This window comes from Trachymyrmex septentrionalis, unplaced genomic scaffold (assembly GCF_001594115.1).
Source record: "Trachymyrmex septentrionalis isolate Tsep2-gDNA-1 unplaced genomic scaffold, Tsep1.0 scaffold29, whole genome shotgun sequence".
Taxonomy (NCBI): domain Eukaryota; kingdom Metazoa; phylum Arthropoda; class Insecta; order Hymenoptera; family Formicidae; genus Trachymyrmex; species Trachymyrmex septentrionalis.
In genome coordinates this window covers 2,649,125-2,673,270 of record NW_017305451.1, presented here as the reverse complement: position 1 = coordinate 2,673,270, position 24,146 = coordinate 2,649,125, and the positions used below count along the sequence as shown (strand labels likewise).

The following is a 24,146-nucleotide window of genomic DNA, read 5'->3' as shown; positions in this document are numbered from 1 at the left end:
AATATATAAAATTATTAATTATATACAGCTTTATAATAACATTATTTTAACACGATTTCAGATTGCCATCATTTTGGTGGCAGTGGCCACGCAAGTTATATGCGCGAAGGATTCGAGCAAGGCAGAAAAGAGCTCGCAGAATGTCGAAGCGGAATCAACGGAGAAGAAAACGGAAAAACGTGGACTCCACCATAGTTTCGGCGACGGTGGCGGTCTACACGGTGGCGGTGGCGGCGGCGGCGGCGGTGATGGTGGCATTGGTTACGATGAGCATGTGAAGACGGTGACGGTTGTAAAGAAAGTGCCGGTACCTTACGAAGTAACGAAGCACGTACCCTATCTGGTGGAGAAGCACGTACCATACGAAGTGAAGGTCAACGTGCCGCAGCCCTACACCGTCGAGAAGCATGTGCCTTATCCTGTGAAGGTGTTCGTCAAAGTGCCGGTCCACGTGCCGCAGCCGTACACCGTCGAGAAGAAGGTGCCGTACGAAGTGAAGGTGCCGGTGGATAAGCCTTACGAGGTCAAAGTATACGTGCCACAGCCCTACACCGTGGAAAAGCACATACCGGTGCCGGTGAAAGTACCGGTACCACAGCCCTACACCGTCGAGAAGCACGTGCCCTTCCCGGTGAAGATAAAGGTGCCGGTTCCGCAGCCGTACGCCGTGGAGAAACCGGTGCCCTACGAGGTGAAGGTACCGGTGGACAAGCCGTATCCAGTCCCTGTGCCGAAACCATATCCGGTCACCGTCGAAAAACCGTACCCGGTGCCGGTCGAAAAGCCGATACCGTACGAAGTGAAGGTGCCGGTCGACAAACCGTACCCGGTGCCGGTGGAGAAACCATATCCGGTGCCAGTGAAGGTGCCGGTTCCGCAACCGTACCATGTTCACAAACCAGTACCGGTGCCGGTGGAGAAGCCGGTCCCGGTGCCGATCAAAGTGCCGGTTGACAAGCCGTACATCGTCGAGAAGGAGGTTCCGGTTCCGGTCGAGAAGGAAATACCGGTGCCAGTTAAGATTCCGGTGCACATACCGATTCACATACCGAAGCACGATCACGGTGATCTGGGCGGCGGTGGCGGCGGTTACGGCGGTGGCGGTGGATATGGTGGCGGATATGGTGGCGGATTTGGTGGCGGATATGGTGGCGGCGACGGAGGCGACTTCCACGGTGGCGGCGGCGGCGGCGGCGGCGGCGGTGGAGGTTACGATATTCACGGTTGATCCACGCGACGGCGAATCGCGGAGCGAAAGCGAGAAACGAACATCGAGAAGCGTTTTATCTCTACAAAACGCTTTCACTCCCTCGATGTTGGATGATCGCGTGTTTTTCTCCGAATTATTCTCCGAGAGATACTTCTCGTCGGATTAGGGATCATCAATTCTCGAGAAGTAATTCTCTAAAGCTACACGAGAAATTTTAGCTTTAAGCAAAGATCTTTGGTCCGAGATTATTAGCGAATTAGAAGAAATATGGAGGTGACAACTAACTGTCGCGATTGACGAGTTTACCGTATTCTTGTATTATATTTCCGGAAATCCAGGTAAACGTAGCGGTTATTCGGCAATACTTTTTAGACTGTACATTATGATATAATAAGTTAAGCGAAATCGATTGTTCTATGGATTATGCCCTCTGCCTTCTCTAATGAAACGAATCCTGTGCGCATATTAATAAATTAACATATTCGAAAGCTACAAACAAATGTATACTTTTCTATGCTCTAAAAAGAGTGCACAAGTACGTGCAGATTCCAGCGCAACATTATTGGCTCAACATTCGCGGCAATCCGTTATGTCCACGTATAGTATTGCTGTGAGGTATTATATTACCATACTTAGAAACGTAAGTAAGTTAAGTTAAAAAAAAAAAGTTCATTGTGAAAACAATATACGTATCTTTTTTTTATATCAAAGATTTAATAAATATTCTGCCTATTACACCTCACTTTTCTCGATCCTTATCTTAATAACAGATCTAAAATACCTAGATCACTTTTCTTAACGTACGCGTAACGTGCGTAGATGGAACGCAAGATAACGCGGAGAGATGGAATAATACATCGTCCGTTATGGTGTATGACGCGCAGATTCATGCTAACCATATCAAACATGTTGCGCGTATAAGCGAGAGTATAAATCAACGTCAGGATTCACTTTCTCGAGAAAATTTCGTCGACTGTTGAGTGAGAGTTTCACTCTTCTAAATTCTCATTGTTCCCGTTGGCGAAGAAACGCGCGTTCCTTGTCTATCGTATTATCCGAGCAATTGACATAAAACAAGAAAATATAAAAAAAAAAAGAAAGATTCGCCAACTATCCAAAAAGTACGAGTCAACATTCGCTCGTAAATTATAGCGACGCTTTCCGCGTTTACCTTCCGGTCCAGCGAGCAGGTAAAAGCCACAATATTATTGATGTTAGCCTGTCGAGAGATCATTAAGTCCTCGAGCGCGAAAATGCAAAAATCACAGATACAAAAAAAGGCAGAAAGGAAGGGGTTGCATATCCGAGTCTCGAGACAGAAGCTGCGCGAACTTCCGCAAACACTTTCGATTCTCGAGCGATCCTGAGCCGCAATTAAGAGCAACTAGATACACGCGTGTTTGCGTTCAAGAAAGCATTACTTTCTCCATCGGGGCCATCGAGCCTGTCACATATATATATATATATACACACACACACGCACACACGTAAAACGTAATACTCCAAAGCGTATCTACGACATCCGAATGCTATCTCGCTACTCCTTTCACCAAGTCAATCTTTCCCGATTGAAATTTGATTGGCCATTTTAAGTAATACAAACGCAAGAAACGTCACCATAATTTACGTGAGCTTCGAGCTTCGTCTGGTATTAAACACATTCCGTTAATTTCATTAATAATATTCACAAGTTTATAAAAATTAATTCGTTTAATTCGATATTGGATATTCGCTTGTAGAGGAAAGATAAAATATTTCTAGTGAAATTGGGTCGGCCGTATTAACGAACGAATTTCCTGTTTCGTTACACAGGACAGACAGCCGGCTTTACTCGGGTTTCCTATCGATATTATCAGTCGCCGCTGCGGCGGTGTAATTAAAATTCGTAGCGCGCAATTAAATACGAATAAAGATTAAGATATCCGTTGTATGGTATATCTAAAAGTCCGACGAACGTTTCACCTCTTCTTCCCGAACGCTCGTTTAGCCACCAATAAAATCTGGGTTCCCTATCTATTTATGCATATCGGCAAAAAATTATGGGAAACTTCTGGGGTATTATCGAACATGGGAGAAATCGATAATGACGCAACACAGAAGATCGTCGTAAAATCAATCCCTCCCCACTCCCCTTTCATCTCGTTAAGCGCAATTTATAATATCGGATGTACTTAGGCAGCGCATTATTAGAACACGTAACGAGCTAACGACAAGACTAGTTAGTGGCCGATGAAACGATCGCCCATACTCGCGAGTATGCGGCCGTAGCGTTATACTGTAATTGTGTGTGCACCGACGATGTAAATGTAGTGCTAGCCGCGATGCAACGTGAGAAGAGACCGCGACGTTCACGTTGGGCGAACGACCGACTCTCTGTGAAAGTGAAAAAAATGGCGACGATTCTGCGATGCGTGAATTATAGCCCCGTGTGTTGAACAGGTATCTTACCTACGCTGAGATGCCGCGCGCACTTCCGGTTTTCTATCGAGGCTCTTTGGTAATAACAAGGAAGAAAGTTTCCTGCTGCATCGCCGCTGCCTTGCGTTTTCGTATTTCGTTCATCTCGTACGGGACGGTACGTACGGCGCCTTTTGTTTCCGCACTGATTTGCATAATCACGATTTCGTAATTGTTTTAATGGGATTTGTTTATTACACGCCAATAATGTGTTGTAATACATCCAAAAGGATGTTGTTTCTAAGGAAAATTTCACCTAACAAATATAGCTCCTTGAATAATTTTTTACGTTTCTTAATGCGTGTATTTATGTAGAAAAAAAACGACTTATTTAATTTTAACAGAATTGACACTCGGCATAATTGTCAATTATATCTTGCATTCTTTATGTAATTCGCTGTATATTTTTTATTCTAATCGCCTTTAAAAAGAAGACGATGCTTTAAGCGACGTCTACAATGAGATATTAAGGTATAAAACTGAAACTTTAAACTTTAAGTCGTAAAAAATTAATCATAGTTTATTCGATTATTATCCTATTCTCCTCACATTCGTCTGCGATTAATCAATTTCTTACGGCTTGAGACTTAAGTTACGCCTTAAAATCTCGTTGTAGACGCCGCTTTACGGCTTTCCTGTGACACAAGGGAACTCAAACGCGTAAACTAAATTTCTGCAGTATTATCTACATCCACTTTCCGATGTTCCAACCCCGTTCCAGGTTTATTCGCGAAGGAAGGAAAGGTAGGTGGGGGGCGGGGGCGGGCTCTCTTATCCGTCGCTGTGGCGGGTGTCGGTGGCGCGACTGTGAAGCGAAGGCAATTATCGTAGCGAAACTTGAACGTGGCAACGCGCGCTCCGAGGACGACGGGTTTTCGGCGTCGATGTGTGGGAGTGAGTGTTTGGCGTCTGATACGACGGGTCAGGTCCCCAGGGATTCTCAGGAACTCAAACGGGACTATCCCACCGCCTCTCTCTCATCACAGTTAATTACCAGTCCTCGGCCGTGCCTCGAGTCGGTCTCTCTTTCTCACTCCGTTTACCTTAGTCCCTTAGTCCTCCTCGAACCCATATCGCTCCCGCCGAGCGATCCACCCTCAATAATCCACGAGCGTACCGTTTCCTACTGTTCTGAAATCTTTTTTCCGGCGAAAGTAATTTTCGCGAAACACACAGTTAATTGTTAAACCGCATTATACGGTAGAAAACTAATTGCCATCCTTTCTTTTCTCGTAAATAATCTTATATATGCATATTAAAGAAAATTATTTTTCATATATATTTAAATAATAATTTTTTTGTATATCGCTGTGAATATATATTATCTTTAAAATAAAATTCATTTATCTTATATCAGCTTGTGACTGTATTGTTACAATCGTTCTCGAATCATAATATAAAAGTTTCTATCCAATTATTATTACTTTCCCTGCGCATTAAAAGCGCACTTGGAGATACAAATCTTGTGCGAAGCGCGTTCTTTAACGCGATAGAAAAAAATACCGTACGGATATCTGAGTGGCTTTTTTTCATATACGGTTAATGGATTCGATTCATGGAGGATACAGGGTGTGTCAGGCACGGCGGGACAAAAATGTAGATTCATACACATTTCAGCGGTGTCACACGTATAGACATTTTAAGAGTTACGTGCAATCAATAGGCGACAGGGAAACCCCCGGTGGGAATCCAAGCGAGCGAATCGTAGCGGGATTGAACGCTTGAAATGGAATAATATCCAATAATCTGGCAGCCGAGAGAACGGGATAAAAAGGGACGTTTTATCGGAGCATCACAGCATCCAACCAAGCGGTATCCGACCATTTCCGCCAAGCTCTCGCGGAGCCATTTCGCCCCGTTCTCGGCTAGCTGGCAAAATTAATTATTGATTTCGGATACGCGCATTCAGTCGCGGCGGGCAGCTTTTAATCGAAAACGAGCCATCCGTCGCACACCCATTTCCGACCGCTACGAATTAACAACGGATCGATCTGGAAATGCCCGTTTGTGTCACACTATTACTGCCGCTTGTAACAAAAAATCTCCGACTATTTGCGGTTATTCGTTTCAATTCTTTTTTACGATAATTTTCGAGGTACTCGACGTATATCAGATTAAAACAGAATATTTCGTTACAATTATATTACCTAATATTATTACGTGCAATTATTACGATATAAAAAAAATTAACAAATTATTATTAAGTAATAACAATATAAAAGGCGTTTTAAATTTAGATAATAAATTAGATAATTCAATTATAATGCAACTGTACACACACACACACACACACACATGCGCGCGCGCGCGCGCGCGCGTGTGTGTGTGTGTCATATATTATTTTAACATATTAATCTATATGAATTCGCAAATTAAAGTTTATTTTATATTTTATCCAAATACTATCAATACTCTTATTGACAAAAAACAATATAGGAAAATGAAACAATGTATAAAAATACATACAGGATTGGAAAGATTAAGGAACATAGTGGTACCTGAAGAAAGACATCTAGGATGACTATTTATCCTTTGAAGGACGTAGTTGGCTGGGAAAGGTTTGGCAAGAAGTTATCGGCTGTCGGTCTTACGATAGTCTCGTCCGATGTGTTGAAGTCTATCAGCTAAATGAAATAAATTGGGGTAAATGATTTAAATTTAATTTTATGTATAGAGAGAGAGAGAGAATATGTGTATTTGAAATATAAATTGTCCTATTACTTGCGCATTTTTATTTTATTTTTTTAATCTCTTTTATCTTTAACCGATTTTTTTATCAGTACAGAATCGACATTTTCTTAGTAGAAATATCGATTCTGTATTGATTTATATATGAGTATGTACATATATATATTTTCATTAAATTGTTTATATATTGAAATTTTAAGAAAAAAATATAGTTTCAGTATAAAAATAATTAAAGGAAGCTGATTAGAGAGGAATACAACATGAAAGGCAATATAAATCCACTTCATATTTTCTTTTTTCGTCATATTTTCTCTTTAAGGACAATAAATGAAAATATTAAATATACAGACGTAAAGTATTTGCTCCGTGTGTAAAGTAGAGATATAATTTACATTTGCATTACACGCTATTTAAGAAATTTGTTTATTTCTCCATGATCCGATGAAATCGTTTAACTTATACCTGTAATATAGCTTTTTAAGCAATATCTTTAATCACCTCTTGTAATTCTGCCTTGCTAAACATGTGAAACAATTGCCCGGGCGTCATTGTCATCACTTCAATATTAGTATCATTCAGTTTTTCTTCCATTACTTGTTTCAATATTGTCAGCGCAGATTTCAATGCTTCCTTGAGTGTCATGGACTGTAAGAACAATATTAATTTAATACACAACAACATTTAATGTCAACAAACATTGTTCAATTCAATAATAATACAAGTTACCTTATGATATACTTCTTGAAGATTTTGTTGAGCTCCTTCACTACCAGATCCTATGGCTTTTGCATCAAATTGAACAAATGTACCAGATGGATCCATGTGATACAGTTGTGGACCTTTCTCATCAATCCCCGCAAATAACATTGCTACACCAAACGGTCTAGACATGGCAGTGCCATCGTCGTCGCTGTCTCCGAACTGTATAGCTAAATTAGATACAGCTTGAGCAGTCGACTCCACTGTCATTTTTTCATTGTAGACAAACCAATGATTCTGGCATTCAACTCGAGCTCTATCAATCATTGTCCGTGAATCGGCCATCAAACCAGATGCTGCACATCCTATATGTTTATCGATTTCTACAATTTTTTCTACAGTCGTTGGTTCCATTAAAGTTGAAGTAATACGTTTCTCCACTGCCAGAACGACTCCTTCCGTTGTTGCGATTCCAATGGCGGTAGAGCCGAGCTTTATGGCTTCTATAGCATATTCGACTTGAAATAATCTTCCTTCTGGCGAGAAGGTGTTTACTCCACGATCGTATTCAGAACGTGTTAGAAACATCTTGAAATAGATAGATAGATGAACAAGCTAGAGACGTAAACTATTCGTCATTCATTGCGAGTATTGAAAATGTATACAAAACGTGAACTATATATTTTCAGTACTTGCAATGAATAACGAGATTCAACTATAGGTTATGTACGTATGTAAACTGATGCTTTTAACTATTTTATATTTGAATTATCTGTTTAATTTCAAATTGTCAAGAAAGTGATGTAAAATTAAGATTACAGAGCAAACATTAAACGTCCTATAACACTCTGTAGAAATGAAGTTTGAGGTTAAGCGCAACTAAAAATGACAAATATATTCAATAAAGTTAAAAAAATAAAAACATCTATTATTATATGTAATTACAATGCACGACAGAATATTCGAGTATTAATAAAAATGAATAAGAGCTAAAACTAAAATAAACAAACTAGAATAACAAATTGAATAGGTCAGTTAACAAAGAATGACATGGCAAAACGAAACCGAGTATTCTGTGACTGTAACATAAGTATGATGACAAATGTGATATTTAATATAAATTGTTTTCAAACTAAGTTATAAATTTACCTTTAATGTTTTGTCTTTACTTAAAGCAAGCGGAAAAGTACAAAACGCCGACTTGTCACAAACGCTAGTCACGGAGAGTGATGGAGAGTGTAAGAGTGTAACGAATAATTACACTGGAGCAGCAGTAACGTAACGTTACATGGTATCTCCACCACCTCCAGATCCAGAGAGAAATCCGAGTTATCTGACAATGTGAAACCTGAAAGTAGACTCAGTGGACGTGCCTAGTATAAATTTTTCGCAGATTTATATTTCTCATTAACATCTAGATTATTAATATTCTTATAAAGATGCTTGTTATAAAAAATTATTAAATTGCTTGTCAATTTTTTTTTATTAAGTGATATCGCTGATTCTGCTTATGATTGCGTTTCAAAACCTAAAAAGATTTTGACGCGCGATTTACAGACTCGGATGTATATAAGATTTCTTTTGTTTAATTAAATTTATTCTTATTGATCCAAATTTGTCATCATAATTATTCAGTGTTTTAAATGGAACGGAGGGAATTCGTTTGTACTGAGACCTCTATGTGCACAAAACGTGCACATTATGTAGCTACGGATGTGTTCGACGGATAATAAATCATGATTTTCGATTCTGTTAAATTTTCTACGTTATGTATATTATTTGATTCTATTTTGTGTCAATTTTACGTCCATAGAATATATTAAATATATTCCGCTTTATATTTACATATTTGTAATATTTTTTTAGAAATTATTTTAATTTTTATCATTTTTATATAATACATTTATTACGCAATTATATTTTGTGAATATTATATGGAATAGAATCAAACAATATATAACACAATTAATTTTGTATGTACGTAATACAATAAAACAAAATTGAAGATCGCTGAATGTTATCCGCTGGAAGTATCCATGGGTAAACGTAGTTCAACGTAAATAGTGCACGTTTAGTGTACAGAGGCGCTCAGAAAACGAGAACTACATTCAACTGCAGTTTACATTCATATTCTCTATCATGCTCTGTTGATTAACTCAATTGACACGTGTTTATGAAAAGCTTTGTCCGTGCAATAAACAGTGGCAATTTTATTAAACATGACGGCACACATTGATTCGCAAAAATTAAAAACGATTGTAAATGAAAAAGACTGGGATCAGTTACTGCAAAACGTCAAACCAAAGCATTTTGTCAGACAAGAGTCAGAGTATGTTTATAACAATGTTTGTAAGTTGTCAGTTGACAGATAATCGTATATGATAATTATTACGTATGTTTCAGGACGATACTTGATGCAAGTATCTTAGCACAAATGTGTCAAGTACTCTTAAGTGAAGTTATTACTCCGGATACGATTATAATTTTATGCTTGAAATGTCTGGGGAACTCTTGTCTTGACAGTTACAAACATAAACAACATATGATAGAAAACGTAGAATCTGTTAAATATAATAAAAATTTATATAATGAATTAGTTGAAACTGATTTATGCAAAAAAAGCAAAAACTGTGATTATCCACATGATTCTCATTTTCCTTATGATGGAGTCACAGAATGGACTGTAGATTACATTAAGATTCATGGAAAATCCACTTGCCATTTAATTGACAATGAATTTGATATCCTTAGGCTCAGTATTCAATTTTTATGTAATTTATTTACGTACGCCTGTCCAAATATTACATCTGCAGAAAAGGATATTTTAAGATATTTAAATTGTGATAACCTGAAACAAGTTATTCTGTAAGTTTACATATAATACATAAAACTTATTTTGATCTTCTTTTATAATTTGCTAAAAATAAAAAATTAATTATTTTCATTATTTTTTTAGGAGTTGCATGGAGTCTGATAATAGATTATTGGCTAATGCAGCTTGTATTTATGTGCACAATGCATTAAAAAAATTATGTCACAACTATTTCACAATGGAGAAGAAAGATATATTTTTACAACTATTAAAACCAGCCAAAGAAGGTTTTACATCTGCAAAAGATGCATTGTTATTCCTGTTACATCAACCAAATGTATTTGAAGATGTATATAATAATATAACTATGAATGAAAAGTTAGATTTACTTAAAATTATCTATGATGAAGTCTGGAATGCTTGGCAATCTGATTTTAATACAGTGCTCACAGAGGATCAGGCTGAATTCTTAGCATTAACATTTTGTAAAAAAAGTGATCTCATTTTAAAGACCGTGGACACATACGTGAATAGCATAGATCCTACAGAAATTATCCTTATTCTTAATATTCTGGGACTTCTTACTACACAATGCAAGATCTCAGAAAATGTCAGGAGTTTGCTTATTAATTGTAAATGTAAGTACATCAGTTTTTAGTACAATTTGATTGAATGTAAAAATAATATAATTATATTTATAGATCTTTTGATGTCGTTACATATGATGGGAAAAGAAGCGGACAATTATTTTACTCCAATAACAAATTTAAGTCAAGTGGCACCTAATACTCAAAGGAGAACTGTAAATGTATGCTCAAATATAAATAATACCCAAGAATCTGAAGCAACAGCGGCAAATTGTGATCCACAGGAACATCCTGCATATGGCTTCAAAGCGGGACTAATACAAGTCATTGCAAATGTGGTACACAAGAACAAAATGTGTCAAGATTTGGTAAGTGCAATTATATGAATTTTATGTTAATATATTTTGTTCTTAAAAAAGGAAGGGAAATGTAAAATTTATACAATATTTATCTAAAGTCGGTAAGAAACATTTCTTACTTATCTCAAGCATTTTTTTCCATGAGTATACCGTTGAAGCACGCCTCGTAATGGTCGTGAGAGGAATTAGAACGTCAAGTTTTTGAATATGTAACAATCGATATATAAATAATAAAACAAAAAATAGAAAAAGAAGATATGACAAGGATATGCACACATTTATTACATTTAAATTTATAAACTAAAAGTAATAATAATATTAATAATGATTGAATTTTAAATTAAATAAAAAATTCTTTATTATTTATTCATTCCTTTTCTTAATTGCGATTCGGTTTAAATTCTTTTCTTTTATCGCGTAAAAATCGCGCAGATTGTATTATTAAATATTTTATACTCGTACAAGCATCTTATTGATACCTTTAATTTTTTTAATTATTTACAAAATTAATCTATCTAATCTACCTACAAATTTCTACAAATAAATAGTATATTATAAACTTAAGAAAAACGCAAGTATTTAAGCAAAAGTCCTACATTCAGCTATATGTTACGAAACCACTTGGTGTACTTAAGCTTCATACGAAGAAAAAAAAGAATAGCCACAGCGTTGAGTTCCGGCCACACAGAACGCTTGCGTCACGTTGTTCCGTACTCAAGGGATTAAAATTGTACCTCGTGAATGATGGTAGGTTATTTTCAAACGTAGAGAATCTTGACAGTTGCAAAATATAAATTTGGCTTTTTGTTGCGCGCCACGGTTGTGCGCTATGCATGTACGGTAAATCGATATTTCTCTCCCGCTGATTACATCTCGCATGCGGATGATACGGAATACGCGAACAAAAGATACGCAATAGCACGCGGCCTGTCGTGTTGGACAAAGCGAAATTAAGTGTTCCATCTGACTGAGAGATGTAGCAAGATGATCGAAATCTGATATACGCGTTGCAAATTTAACGGATCTGCGAGATGACAAAGTTCACGTCGCATGCGTATTGACAGATAAATTAGTTATGATGAATCAGAGCGGAAACACGAGCCTGCGGGCGGAATATTAATTCAGTCTCCTAGTATCAAGGATGACATGAACATCGTAGTCACGATAGTAAGATGCAGATGACTTTTTTGCTGATCAGCGGTTATGATAAATCTGTTGTCGGTACGGAGATATTGACGTTATAATTCGATCATCCGTGTAGACTAGACAAAGATGTTCCCTTACTGTTAAATTCATAGTGTCAAATTATATTTTACATTATTTTTGATCATTTCTGTATGAGTCCGCTACTTATGCTGAATATATCGTTAACTTGAACAATGTAACTCGAGAAATGTGTTGAGTTTGATTCAAATTTAGTTTATTATTTACTAAGTGCATATATTAATACGGACGTTTATTTTTGAAACTAAGTATAATTCAATTACAGAATTAGATCGAGTTATACTTTAACACACACGGAAGTCGAAATAACAAAATATTATTTAACTCAAGGATTACTTTACTCCTCTAACGGTATTAGTGAGTCTTAGAGATGTTTCGAATAAAAAGACGTAATGATAATATATATGATTCCAGTTTCGCGAAATAGATGGAATTCCATTGCTTCTGGATTGTTGTAACATAGACGCGAGGAATCCACGTAAGTGTAATTGAATTTCAATTTTTTTTTTCTTTACTTTTGCTCGCTTTTCTATTGATAATTTTTACGCAGTTATCTTACAATGGACCATTCTCGCTTTGAGAAATCTGTGCGAGGGAAATCCTGAGAATCAAGAAATTATTAAAAATTGTAAAAAAACGGGCGTGCCAGACAATCCCGCGTTGCAAGAGATGGGATTGACTCTGCACGAGGACACAGATGGGAAATTGATCCGTATCGTTCCTTTGCGTCGCGATTAAGAAGATTTATCTATTTTCTAGAACTCGAGATCGCTCTCGGCAATCAATCAATTCGATAATTATCCAACTATTGCTTGTTTGTATCGATAATATCTTCGATAAAATACAATGATTGGTTTATCTTAGTATGCATAAATAATTATTGTTCCAATTAGTTCGACTGAAATGCATCCTGCTATATCACTCGCGAAAAAAAAAATGACACCATCATTACAACGATTTGTGTCATTAAACGAAATACGATGTAGTATAGAGAGAAATATTTTATCTACATTCTTGGCCGAGTGATTTACGATACAATAAAAGCTGCTACGAGAGTTCACGGTCTATTAGTAATTGCTAATGTAAGTATACAACTGCTATTGCCGATCATTCAATTGTAATGCGAAATAGATTTTTTATTTTATTATTTTTTTTTTTTTTTTTTAATGAGCTCTCATTAAGATTTCACTAATGCGCATGAGAATAATAATATTTTTAGGCGGCGTTCTGCAATAAGTAAATTCGCAATAAATAATGAATCTGCGCCCATCCATTTTTCTTGCCTTCTCGCTGAAATTGTTCAAGATGGATTCGTGTTTAAGAATTTATAGAACCTCCAATTATGCTGTTCAGCAGACGCAGTATTTTAATAAATAATTTCTCTATTAATTAATTGCACGCATCTTAATTCCTCCTTGGCCCCGCGATTCCCGTTTTAAGACGATAATTTCTCACGTCTCCACGGCCGTTTCTCTCGTCGCGAACAGTTTTACGATGAGGAACGACGACGTCGTCTCGCGCGTAATAGGTGTTTATTAATGTCATCCACGAAGCGCGGGTAAGCGGGCGAGCAAGAGGAATCGCGTGGTGGGTGAGAAATCCGCCTGCGCGTACCAACTTGTGCGTTAATTATACCGGAAGTTTCGAAATACACGAGAGACAGTTACGTTTTCCTTTCTAATGGAATTCTCTGGACAGTAACCGCACGATTTCCAGCGTCGCGGCTCAACGGGATCGGCTAGTGTACTTGTATATATAATATCGGTAAATAAATAATAATAGATAATTATCTCTCAAAGGGCACGTACTGTGTGCGTTCTATTTAGCCGTGATACGCGACGGCATGCGCGTCTGGAAGGATTTACGAAATGTAATAATAGGTTTCCGGACGTAATATGCGATCTAATCGAGCATGACCAATCGCTGATTTATTGCGTGATTTCGATTAAGAATAAGATTACGGACAGTTGTGGCGTATAAATGAGAGTCTACTTTTAGTAGACTCTAACTCGTAAATATATGATCGAATGACACTCGCCACGCAAATATGTACATTGTAATAATCGTTCCTTTACTTTATTAGTTTTTCCCGTCGCAACAAAGAACGACAGATTTATATCGCGCGAGTTATACATATATCTTCGAGATGTGTCTGTAAGCGAGCCGACTCCTCGGCTCGGTAAAATATCTCTAGTTTGCACGGTTCGCGTATAAAAGTAGACGGATTATATACCGTACGTGTCCCGCGTACGAACGTTCCGTAAATTGCTTTTGATTTAAATATCGGCCGATCTCGCATACGATCAATCTTGAATGTGCGTAATGACGAGCAGTTAACGCATCAATTTATCAGTTAATTACATACGCGGTTAATTGCCACGAGTAATTATTTCCGCGCAAGAGAAGAGTTCTCCGTACACCCCGGTCGCTCGCATACAGGAGAGAGAGACGGTGTTCGAAGAAGCGAGAAGAAGAAATTCACGCCACGCGAACCACTTTAATCGCGCGGTCAATGTCAATCGATAGACGTGACTGGTGATCCTCTTGAGAAAACTACAGACATCCAAAAATCGAAACCCAACGATTAGAAAAAGACGGTAAGAATAGAAAGACAGAGGTTCGACTACAGCGAAGAGGTTGTCGTTAACTTTGCAAATTCTATTGATTCATTTACATTTTTGTTTCTATTTTTAGCCGCCTTTCTCAATCCCGTCTCTACTTTAATATTCTGAATAAAATGTCACTTTAATTATGTCAACAACATTTTTCATCTTAAATAAAATATGGTGACTGGAGGAGCTAAGAATACAGTGATTTATGCTAAAAATAGAAAGATTAATCATACGTGAGAAAATTTCACTTTATTTCACCTTTTTCTGATTATAAATTTTGCAACAAGGCCAAAACGGTTATGAACGAACCGCCTACTTGTGAGAATCGATCGGAGTAATTAATTGAATTCGATGCAATACTGCGTCCCGTAGAAGAAATATCTTCCAGCGCGTTGAGGATTTCGTCGATCCGCTAACCTTATTAATATTCATAGACACTGACGAGGGAAGCGTAAAAAGTGCTTGGTCGTGCATGAGATCGCTCAGGTAAATTCTGATCGACTCCTTGATAATCAACTCGTTGACGCAATAAATTCTGACAAAGATCATTTCAGTCAAATAGAAAGAGAGGGAGAAACTAAGAGCGGGATATGACCGAACTCTAGATAATATTTTCTGTTTGTTTCCAATTATACTTGTATTCCGAGTTATATACGAATCGTTTATCATAATCGATTAAAGAAATATATATGCATATAGTCACGGATTGGAAAAATTCTCTCCTTTCTTTCGCCTCTTTATTAAAGTCTCAAAAATGTTAAGAAATTTGTATTCGACATTTGGAAGACGATTTACATAATCTTTTAAATTATTGTATGAATAAACATGCACAAATATGCAAATATTGTACGCTGTATATTACAGAATCGGATCGTTCATGTTGCTCTTCGACGTCGGGATATTAAGATTTAATTAAGATTTAAAATCCTTCCGTTAATTTGTATTAATTTCGATTAGTTTATGTTTAAACGAAATTTGTATTTTTTAAACTTTAAGATTCGCCTTTTAATTTGACGCTAGTGAATATGCACTATTAAAATAAAAATGGAGTTGGACAATGAGAGGACAAATTTTAAACAAATAAACTTGATGTTCTTCACAGAATAACAGACTGAAAATTGATTTAATTTTGAAAATAAGAGTGAAAATACGCCATTCTTGAACAAGAAAATCTCACTTGAAGAGACTGAAAATTGAGCCAGTCTTGAAAAAAGAGTGAAAATAATAGAGCGCATATTTAGACTATTTTCACTCTTTCTTCAAGATTCGCTCAATATTCTCTTCGAGTGAGATTTCACTCCACGAGATTTAGAGAGTACGTAAGATATCGGATTGTCTCGATTCTTTACTTTCAGCATTCACCCTTCTCACATGTAAAGTCTTATGTAAAGACAAAAAGACATCTACTACATACTCGGGGCGTGATGGATAGATCGATGGTAGGTACGGGCTAGATAATCGGTCCAGCAAACGAACTAGATTCTCGTACTAATAGAGGCCGCAAATTGAGCCGGCGTCGGCGCCTAATAAGTCGCGGATTCTCTCTGCGATACGGGGCTTGAACGGGGCTTGAACGGGGCCTCGCGTGCGCCTACGCGTGATTTCTCTCAAAGAACCCCGACACGACGATATATTTCCTATGCCCTCGTATACTTTACATACATCGTATCCGCTGCGCGTTTGTACGAAAGAATCGAATCAACGTAAAGGATCGTGCACAACGCGCGATCGAGGGGTCGGGTCGAAGTCTTTTTTTCAAAACTCTAAGAAACGTCGTAAAATCGAGACTAATCCAAGTTCCCGTGACTTTTGAAAGTCACGTCCCTTTTGATCGATTTTTCCGTCGAAAGTATTTTTACGTCAAGACAGAGTTAAAAATTCATTATAACGCCGATAATGCTGGATGTAGATATATTAGACGTTCGAAGGAACTGAAGAGGGATCGCAGAGGGATAAAATGACAACGCGTTAATTATAAGCGTAAAGGAGGACTCACCGTACCGAGAGCACGCAAGACCACGCGATATGTTTTAACGACTGCCGCACACGCAGTGTGCGTAAGCCGTAAATGTTACGCCGAGCCAGAGATTCGTGTAATAGCCACTAAAAGCGAGTTTCGTCCCTTTATGGATCGTAAAGACAGGGATATTTGGAATGGGGGAAACCACGGCTTAAATTGACCCGACTCGCAGTTAACTAAAAGAGCGTGAGGTACGACCGGGTCTTAGGCACACCGAAATGATCCCTGAAGAGATCATTGTCAGCACAACGATTTCCTTTCAGCAAATGGAATCTTAAATCCCTCACAATGATACGGAGCATATTATTACGTTTATATATATTATGGTGGAAATATATAAATAATTTATAATAATAATTAATTACCAGCCATGTGGAACCACATTGAATCGAATAATATAAATTTATATAAATTAACGTACGAAATATAGAATTTAAAATGATATCTGAAAAAGATGATAGCTGAAGGATGTTTGAAAATATTTGTAACATATTTACAACAATGTTACCCAGCTAATTGCGCGATTCGGTCTTCCAATCGCGCGTCTCGGTTTACCCCAGGTAAATTAATCCCGTTACACAATTCCGAATACACGCGCGCGCATTGTTCGAACGATGAAAAGTCCGCTCTAATTACCACGTGTAAACGGAGCCGCGCTCTCCATTTCTACGAGAGGGCCGGGCACGATATGTTACTCGTAAACAATGACAATAGGTTCCTGCCGTCCGCTCGCGGACGTTGCTGATGCCAGCGGCCCTCATGATGGCCGCCTGCAATCCTGGCTCGTCCGTCGAGTTAATTAATCGCACCGAACGATCTCCATTGAAATGGAATCTGGATAAATTTTCCATGCCGATGTGCTGCCGAGCTAGCATGTGGGTATTATCTTTACGACCTCTTCAAAGAGGAGATGAGACGTCGGGGGGCGGCGAGGCGCGAGAGAATAGGGGACGCATGCGCGCGATACGACCGCAGCCGCTCGGAAACGGTGGAGCACCGAAACCAGAGAACCTGTTATCAGGGAAACAGTGGTCTGGGACTTGGTCCAATTATCACGCAGAGACGAGACACACACCGCTCGAGGTCTCGTCTTCGCGAAGCCGTCCTCGCCGATTCTCGCTGGAGAACCTCGTTCGCGAGTGGCGTTCACCATGCTGAACTACGTGTCCTCTCCGCGGACACGATACGCCGTTCCGGATTTGAAGAAAATTTGCCCAGTTTGTTTTTTCTCGTTTTCATTAGATGGACTACGGTAGAAAAATCAACTGTAAATTACGATCGTTCATGTGGTCGATTCTAGTCATGTCGTGTCAGTCGTCTCCCTCTACGTTCTCCATCTACATTACACGGCGTATAGACAGAAATAGCTACCGTGACGACGCGTTTTCTAGTGTTTTCGCCGTCTACTGAGCGACTTAAAGGTGTCAGGATACGTTGAAGACAGCGAGCGACCCGACGACGCGAAATTAAACGCGAGCGCAAGTCATCCGAGAATGACTTCGAGAAAATGCGTCTCGCCTTTATCTCTTGGTAACGATGCGGATGGGAATTATGGCGTGACGTGCCGAAGGTATTACATGTCGATTGAGTGGGACACGATACATTCTCCATCTACGGAAAACTTTCGAGTCGTTCGATATTCGTGTGACGTATGACTGTGGAAGACGCGATGCATACAGGTGATACTCTTCGAGGAGAAAGCGCCGCCGTTATTATCAGACGAGACCAAGTGGCCCAATTTGTACCACGCCGTTAAGGATCGACGGAAATGATTTATGAAAACGGTAGACTCTAATTGCCTGCCGATGTGATTCATCGGGTGGCGTCGTTACGTATCTGATCATGTCGGTCGCTTTGTGAGGAAGCGGATTGAAATAATCTCGTCGATTACAAGAGTATGAGGCAGACGCTCAATTACGATACGGCATAATGAAAGAGATCCGATGCTTATTCCTGAGGTAAGATTAACGTTAAATTAATATATATTTCTGAAAACGCAATTTTTCAGATTTCGTTTATTCATTTGCACATCGGTATTGCATTCTCTGTATATTTATTTTTATAAACGTATTGTATTTATCATATATTTATATTTATTGATGTATATCACTTAACTTATATTTATATTTATAATTAATTTTATTAATTATATTTATAGAAATAACTTGTATTTAGAGATAAAACAGCACCACTGTTGAGTACAAATATATTTATTAAACAGCCTCATAGAGCATTCGCAGAGGTAAACGAATTCAAACGCGTTATCGCATGCGAGTGCTCTGAAGTTTTCTGAAAAGTGTTAAATCAGTTATCTCGAATGTTCGCCCGGCGTTTCTTCGCGCCGAGCCGAGCCGAGCCGAGCGGCGTGCTTAGCTTTCGACACCGTCATTTTCTCCCGTTCTCACGATCTTTTCGCGTCTCTTCGCGCTCGTATTATTCCTCTTTCGATTTCACTCACATCGTTTACCGTCTCCATCGTGTGGCGGCTCTTAAAATCATGTATTTCCGTGGCTGGGTAGGCTGGACCTTTTTTCCCCCGTTCTCTGCCCGAGAGTCTCGTTTCGCCGTCTGCCGCCGTCTCTCTTTCCTCTCTCGCTCCACACTCTCATCCCGTTCTTCTCCCTCCACTCGAGAGCCCCGGTGTAACAATGGCTGCCCTCTAATTATCGGAAGACCGCGGCACTTTAAAAAGATCCCCGAGAGCCCATCACGGGATTCCGTTTCGTTCGCTCCTTAAAATTTCTCTCCCGCTCCCTCCCTCCCCCTCCCCCTCCCCCCCTCTCTTTACACGCGCGAGAGAGAGAGAGAGAGAGAGAGAGAGAGAGAGAGAGAGAGAGAGAGAATACCTACCGCGAATTCACAACAGTTGGTCCTTCAACGGACATTTGGACATGTGCGCTTTAAAAAGTGTGAGAAATGATGAAAATAATCAAAAGATTAACGTCTCAAAGTATCGCTAGACGTAAAGTAACAGTAACGTTACATCAATGTTATGATTTTTCCACTCAACGTAACTGTTACGTAACTGTGTTGTATGTAAAAAAACGTGTTGTATTGCATTTATATTGTTAAGTGGGAAGCTATAACATTGATGTAACATTGATGTAACTGTTACTTTTGTGTTTAGCGGGTAATTAATTTAAGACTTATCTTCCCCTATTTTTTTTTTTTTTTCATCACAAATAGTCAATTTGTCAGACTAGTAATTTCTATTACGATATTAATATTATTAAGGATATACACGCGACGATTGGTCATTATAATAAAATGCAACTTCCTGATCACCCAAGACGCGTTTACAGTTCATAGATGTGTAGATTACTCGAGCTTTCTAGTCAAGCTATCAGTCTCGCCACGTAAAAGACATTCTCGAGTGCGCCAGTCGGCCAAGTGCGAGATCATGACGGCGCTTTCCGGTCGGCCGAGAAAGATCGTAGAAGGGAGAAAAGCCACGCCAATAAAGAGAAAATAGCGGCCGTACGACGAGAAGCGCGAGTCGGAATGGGCGTAACCCAAAGCGAGCTCGTTCGTACCTGTTGCTCGTTGCTTCCTACTAAATACTCTCAGCCGACCCACACTAGAAAGGAGTCGCTCACGTCTGCGTTAGTAACCAATGACTAAGAGCGAGGGAATAGGTTTTTTTCCACCCTTTCCGCACACGATTCTTTTCTCTTCCTCCCTCGGTTCCTTCTTCGGAATCGCGACGCGATTGCGCGCCTTTCCGTATGGGAAACTTAAAAATCCACGCTTTCTCGCAGATTCCGCCAGCCAGGTTGATTTACGAGAGCGCGGTAGGAGGTAGATTTCTAATCACGAAACTCTCACGGTAACGATTCCGAGAATTGAATTTCGAGATACGATTCACAACGTCGTCTTTAAAGATTGAATCTTTTGTCGTTGAATGCCGCTATTAGCCGTAAACCCCTTTTAGAGTAAACTTCTCAATCAGCTCTTTTATTCGAATTTTTTTTTCGCCACATCCTAGCTGGTTCGCCCCATTTTCCTTCGGATTTCGTCGCTTCCCCTAGGCTTTTTGTCGCCCTATTTTTCTTTAGTAATATCTCTTTGTGCACTTCTATTAGCAGTTTGTATTTCGAGCAGATGTTTGTCGGGTACAATGTCTTCTACATACTAGCCAGTTTCGGCCTCCCGGCGGCATTGTATCCGCCGAGATATAAAAGATTGGGGTAGGCCTTTCGGAACCTTAACAACGACACCGCGAAGGAAACGTGTTTACTCTATTCGGGACGGGCCCGCTATCTTAAGAAGATATAAGCGAGTCGAAACTTTCTAGAAGATTCTCGAACGGAAGCGTTGATGATAGCTGCGTTCTTCATAAATTTCCACAAAATTACGAAAATATTTCAGACATCTTGTTATCACAGCTAACTTTATCCAGATTTAGAACTGTAAATTTTCGAAAAAAAAACCTATAATGACTTAAAAAGAAAAGTGTGAGCTATCCACTTTAATAACTTTGAGTATTTGTACCTCTACGTTTCGACCACCGAGAGATCGTCCGACTAAGAATGGAGTCATAAATGACCTAACACGTCCATAGAGGGTTCCTAGCATTATGCGGCCCGAATTAGAGGCTCCCAGATAATTTATCTAAAGGCGGGATCGAGAAAATCCTTGAACTTCGCCGGTGTAATGGAGCTTAAACTTTATCGTGATAATGAAAACAGGTTGTCGTTTTACTAGCCGTGATATTGAACGTCTCGGGAATAGAAAATATGATAAAACGCGTGCATGTATAAAAACGACTAAATGTAATCTCTAGAATGACGGAAACAATTTTTTTATACACTTTTATATACCTTTTAAATTTTTTTGTACGCTTGTCGATTTACTTGAGAATGGTTTCAAGTGCAATATTTCACGCGCTCGTGTAATCTGCAAAGCGTAAGATTTCATGGCAACGTATTGTTGTGAAGTGCGGTGACAGGGTTATTACATCGCATTGTCCGTAAAGCATCATTAATTAAACGGTGTTATAAATTACCGGCTATATCGTAAAGCTAATGATGTTCCGTTAAAGCGCTGCAGCGTGAAAACTGCACGCTCGAAATTCACGTGGTGGGCTGTAAACATTTTTACGGTGCCCGTCCGTTACCTGCGCAAGAGAATACTCAATCGCCTCTACGAGGGAAACGCAAGAAATCACGAGAACCGACGGTAGCGGACAAGATGAGTATAAAAAATGGGGGATTGACAATGACTGCATAATGCCTGGCTTTGTCTCTTGCTCGTGTTTTATATGTACCTGTATCCCGTACGCAATGATTCAACGTAGCTTCCGGTATACATCCATTATTGTCGCCCCTTGATTATAAAATTACATGTGAAATTATAATTATTATTGGTACATGATTTTATAAAACGATATTTATACGTATCCACATGAAAGAAATTCTATCCTACATGAACGAATCGTTTTTGTAGGTTGTCCACCAAATGCACTCTGCTCAGCCAGACATGTTTCCTGTCATTTGTCCAGCTCACAAATAAAGTGGTACAGTATTATTGTCACGAATAGCATTATTCGCTTAACCTCGCATTTATATATTACGTTTCGATTTTTACAAGACGGGTAACGTATAATTTGAAATTTCTAAAAATGGAAAGGAGAAATACGAAGTCGAGATCTATACTTGGCTAGTAATAAGGAGAGAAAGATATATATAGTATACTTAAATGAAATATGTTCTAGTCAAAGAAGAAGATACGGCGTTTCGCGTCAGATCCTCGTCAGGCTCGCGTCCTTCTTTTCGAAAATGGAGGGATATTTTGTAGCGTTGCGTTACCGGGGGAGGGTCGTGGTGATCACTTTATTTCTTTTTCTCCCCGTCTTGACAGTATCGGATCGTGCGAGGCATATACGTGAGAGACGGCGACCCAACTTGACGAGACCCCCCTTAAAACCGAAAACATATGGCGTACAATTACGACGTAATGGTATATAATTAATGGAATTCGCTCAGGGGGCCCCCTTTGGTTGTTATACGGCACGCTTGTTTCCTCGAACGGCAAAGGGAATTGCGCGAGTCCACGTAAGCGGAGCGCTCAACGAGATCCGTCCTCTGAATAAAATTTTCATCGCCCGCGTGCATATACTTTACTCACTGTACGTGTATATCGCGCTCGCATTTTGCATGCCACGGGACTATAAGAGGGCAGAAAATTGCCAAGAGTTGAACATACTAATTTCCGATGTCACGAACGGTACCCCGGCGGCACCAATAACTTCCCTAATTGTCGAACGTAAAAGAATAAAGAAAAGAAAGGACTCTGGAAAATTTGGCCGAATGCGCGCGCGTGAGCCGTGTATGTCTCAGCATTACATGGTTATTTTATTAGGTTGTTCGGAAAGTAATTTCGTTTTTTCTTATGAAAATGAAAGACGATTTTCAATCAGACGCGTTTCAAATGATCATGAACGGTCGAATTCGATAAATTTAATCTCTCAGCGATCTCACGAGTTGTTATTCGCCGGTTTGGATCAATTAATGCCTTTATTGTGTCTTCATCAGCTTCAACTGGCCTTCCAGAACGTGGTGCATCTTCAACATCAAAATTGCCGGATCGAAATTTTGCAAACCAGTTTTGGCACTGGCGTTCTGTCAATACATCTTCTCCATACACATCGGATAATTTTTTTCTTGCTTGAACAGCATTTTTACCTTTTCAAAAGTAAAATATGCCGAAAATGCTGCTTTTCACTTTCATATTTGATAGGGCACCAACCAAAAACTACTGCGTAGAATCAATCGAACTTTTTTCACAAGCAAGCCTTGCTATATCAGCTGTCAAAATATATAATGATTATGCGGCTTAAGTGTGAAGTTGGCTGTGAAAAAATACAATAAGTCCTCTGTTGGGAAAAAACGAAATTACTTTCCGAACAACCTAATATTTTTAGCGCGCTCTCTCTCTCTCTCTCTCTCTTTCTCCCTCTCTCCCTCTCTCTCTCTCTCTCTCTCTCTCTCTCTCTCTCTCTCTCTCCGCCAAGTGTACCAGTCGCATGTTCAACGCGGATTCTCGAATGTGACGTTTAATGATCGATTCGTTCCACGCAACGCAATGAGGTGGCTCGAGAGTGACATCCTTAAAATTCCTTCTTACGAGCAATCAACTCTCATCGCGAAGATCGTTTAGATATACCTAAACGATCGGTATCTCGAGCGCTTTCTTAAGTATGTCGATGTGTACTAGTCAACCGGATGAGGCACATCTCTCACATCTACTTCAAATTGATTGGACCCGATCGGATCTCGATCGATCCACTCCCGAAACAAAATATACGATCAAAGTTTTGCACGCAGAAGTGTATCACTCGTCATTCTCGGTTTCTCGGTTATATAACGTTATGTAACGAGATAATATACTTTGTTCGGCGTTTTATGTTTCTTTAAGTAACAATTTTTTATGCAAAGATAATTATCGATGTAATTATGTGCAATTCAGCGCAATTTTTC

The 24,146-nt window shown here is 39.1% G+C and overlaps 3 protein-coding genes across 6 annotated transcripts in view; 2 read left to right on the top strand and 1 right to left on the bottom strand.

Annotated features, from left to right (window-relative positions):
- Positions 1-1,910, top strand: part of LOC108749490 (repetitive proline-rich cell wall protein 2) — a 2,274-nt gene extending 364 nt beyond the window's left edge. The window contains exon 2 of the mRNA XM_018488252.1: positions 62-1,910. Coding sequence (XP_018343754.1) covers positions 62-1,228 — 1,167 coding nt within the window. The 3' untranslated portion in view covers positions 1,229-1,910. The remainder of the gene's footprint in view (positions 1-61) is intronic.
- Positions 1,911-6,177: 4,267 nt separating this feature from the next.
- LOC108749491 (proteasome subunit alpha type-5) lies at positions 6,178-8,308 on the bottom strand. Of its 2 annotated transcripts, XM_018488253.1 has the most exons (4): positions 8,204-8,308; positions 7,082-7,642; positions 6,854-7,000; positions 6,178-6,291 (listed from the first exon to the last, which is right to left on the bottom strand). In XM_018488253.1, exons 2-4 carry the CDS (start codon positions 7,640-7,642, stop codon positions 6,193-6,195), a joined length of 807 nt encoding a protein of 268 aa, XP_018343755.1. In that variant the 5' UTR covers positions 8,204-8,308; the 3' UTR covers positions 6,178-6,192. The 2 variants fall into 2 exon arrangements, with proteins under 2 accessions (XP_018343755.1, XP_018343756.1); XM_018488254.1 differs by lacking the exon at positions 6,178-6,291 and having other exon boundaries at positions 6,658-7,000; positions 8,204-8,305.
- An 876-nt stretch (positions 8,309-9,184) lies between these two features.
- LOC108749335 (ataxin-10) lies at positions 9,185-13,385 on the top strand. Of its 3 annotated transcripts, XR_001939361.1 has the most exons (8): positions 9,185-9,383; positions 9,458-9,919; positions 10,011-10,504; positions 10,568-10,821; positions 12,451-12,514; positions 12,587-12,850; positions 12,930-13,118; positions 13,256-13,385. XR_001939361.1 is itself a non-coding variant. In XM_018487948.1 (6 exons), exons 1-6 carry the CDS (start codon positions 9,274-9,276, stop codon positions 12,772-12,774), a joined length of 1,572 nt encoding a protein of 523 aa, XP_018343450.1. In that variant the 5' UTR covers positions 9,185-9,273; the 3' UTR covers positions 12,775-13,177. The 3 variants fall into 3 exon arrangements, 1 of the variants encoding a protein (XP_018343450.1); XR_001939360.1 differs by having other exon boundaries at positions 12,587-13,118; XM_018487948.1 differs by lacking the exon at positions 13,256-13,385 and having other exon boundaries at positions 12,587-13,177.
- Positions 13,386-24,146: the final 10,761 nt, after the last annotated feature.

Bases quoted from the DNA above. Each gene is read 5' to 3' on its own strand.
- LOC108749335 (XM_018487948.1), top strand. From the start codon at position 9,274: ATGACGGCACACATTGATTCGCAAAAATTAAAAACGATTGTAAATGAA. The intron at 9,384-9,457 runs GTATGTTTATAA...CGTATGTTTCAG, and splicing joins TTTGTCAGACAAGAGTCAGA to GACGATACTTGATGCAAGTA. The intron at 12,515-12,586 runs GTAAGTGTAATT...ATTTTTACGCAG, and splicing joins CATAGACGCGAGGAATCCAC to TTATCTTACAATGGACCATT.
- LOC108749491 (XM_018488253.1), bottom strand. From the start codon at position 7,642: ATGTTTCTAACACGTTCTGAATACGATCGTGGAGTAAACACCTTCTCG. The intron at 7,001-7,081 runs GTAACTTGTATT...TTGTTCTTACAG, and splicing joins TTCAAGAAGTATATCATAAG to TCCATGACACTCAAGGAAGC. The intron at 6,292-6,853 runs GTGATTAAAGAT...TATTTCATTTAG, and splicing joins GCAAGGCAGAATTACAAGAG to CTGATAGACTTCAACACATC.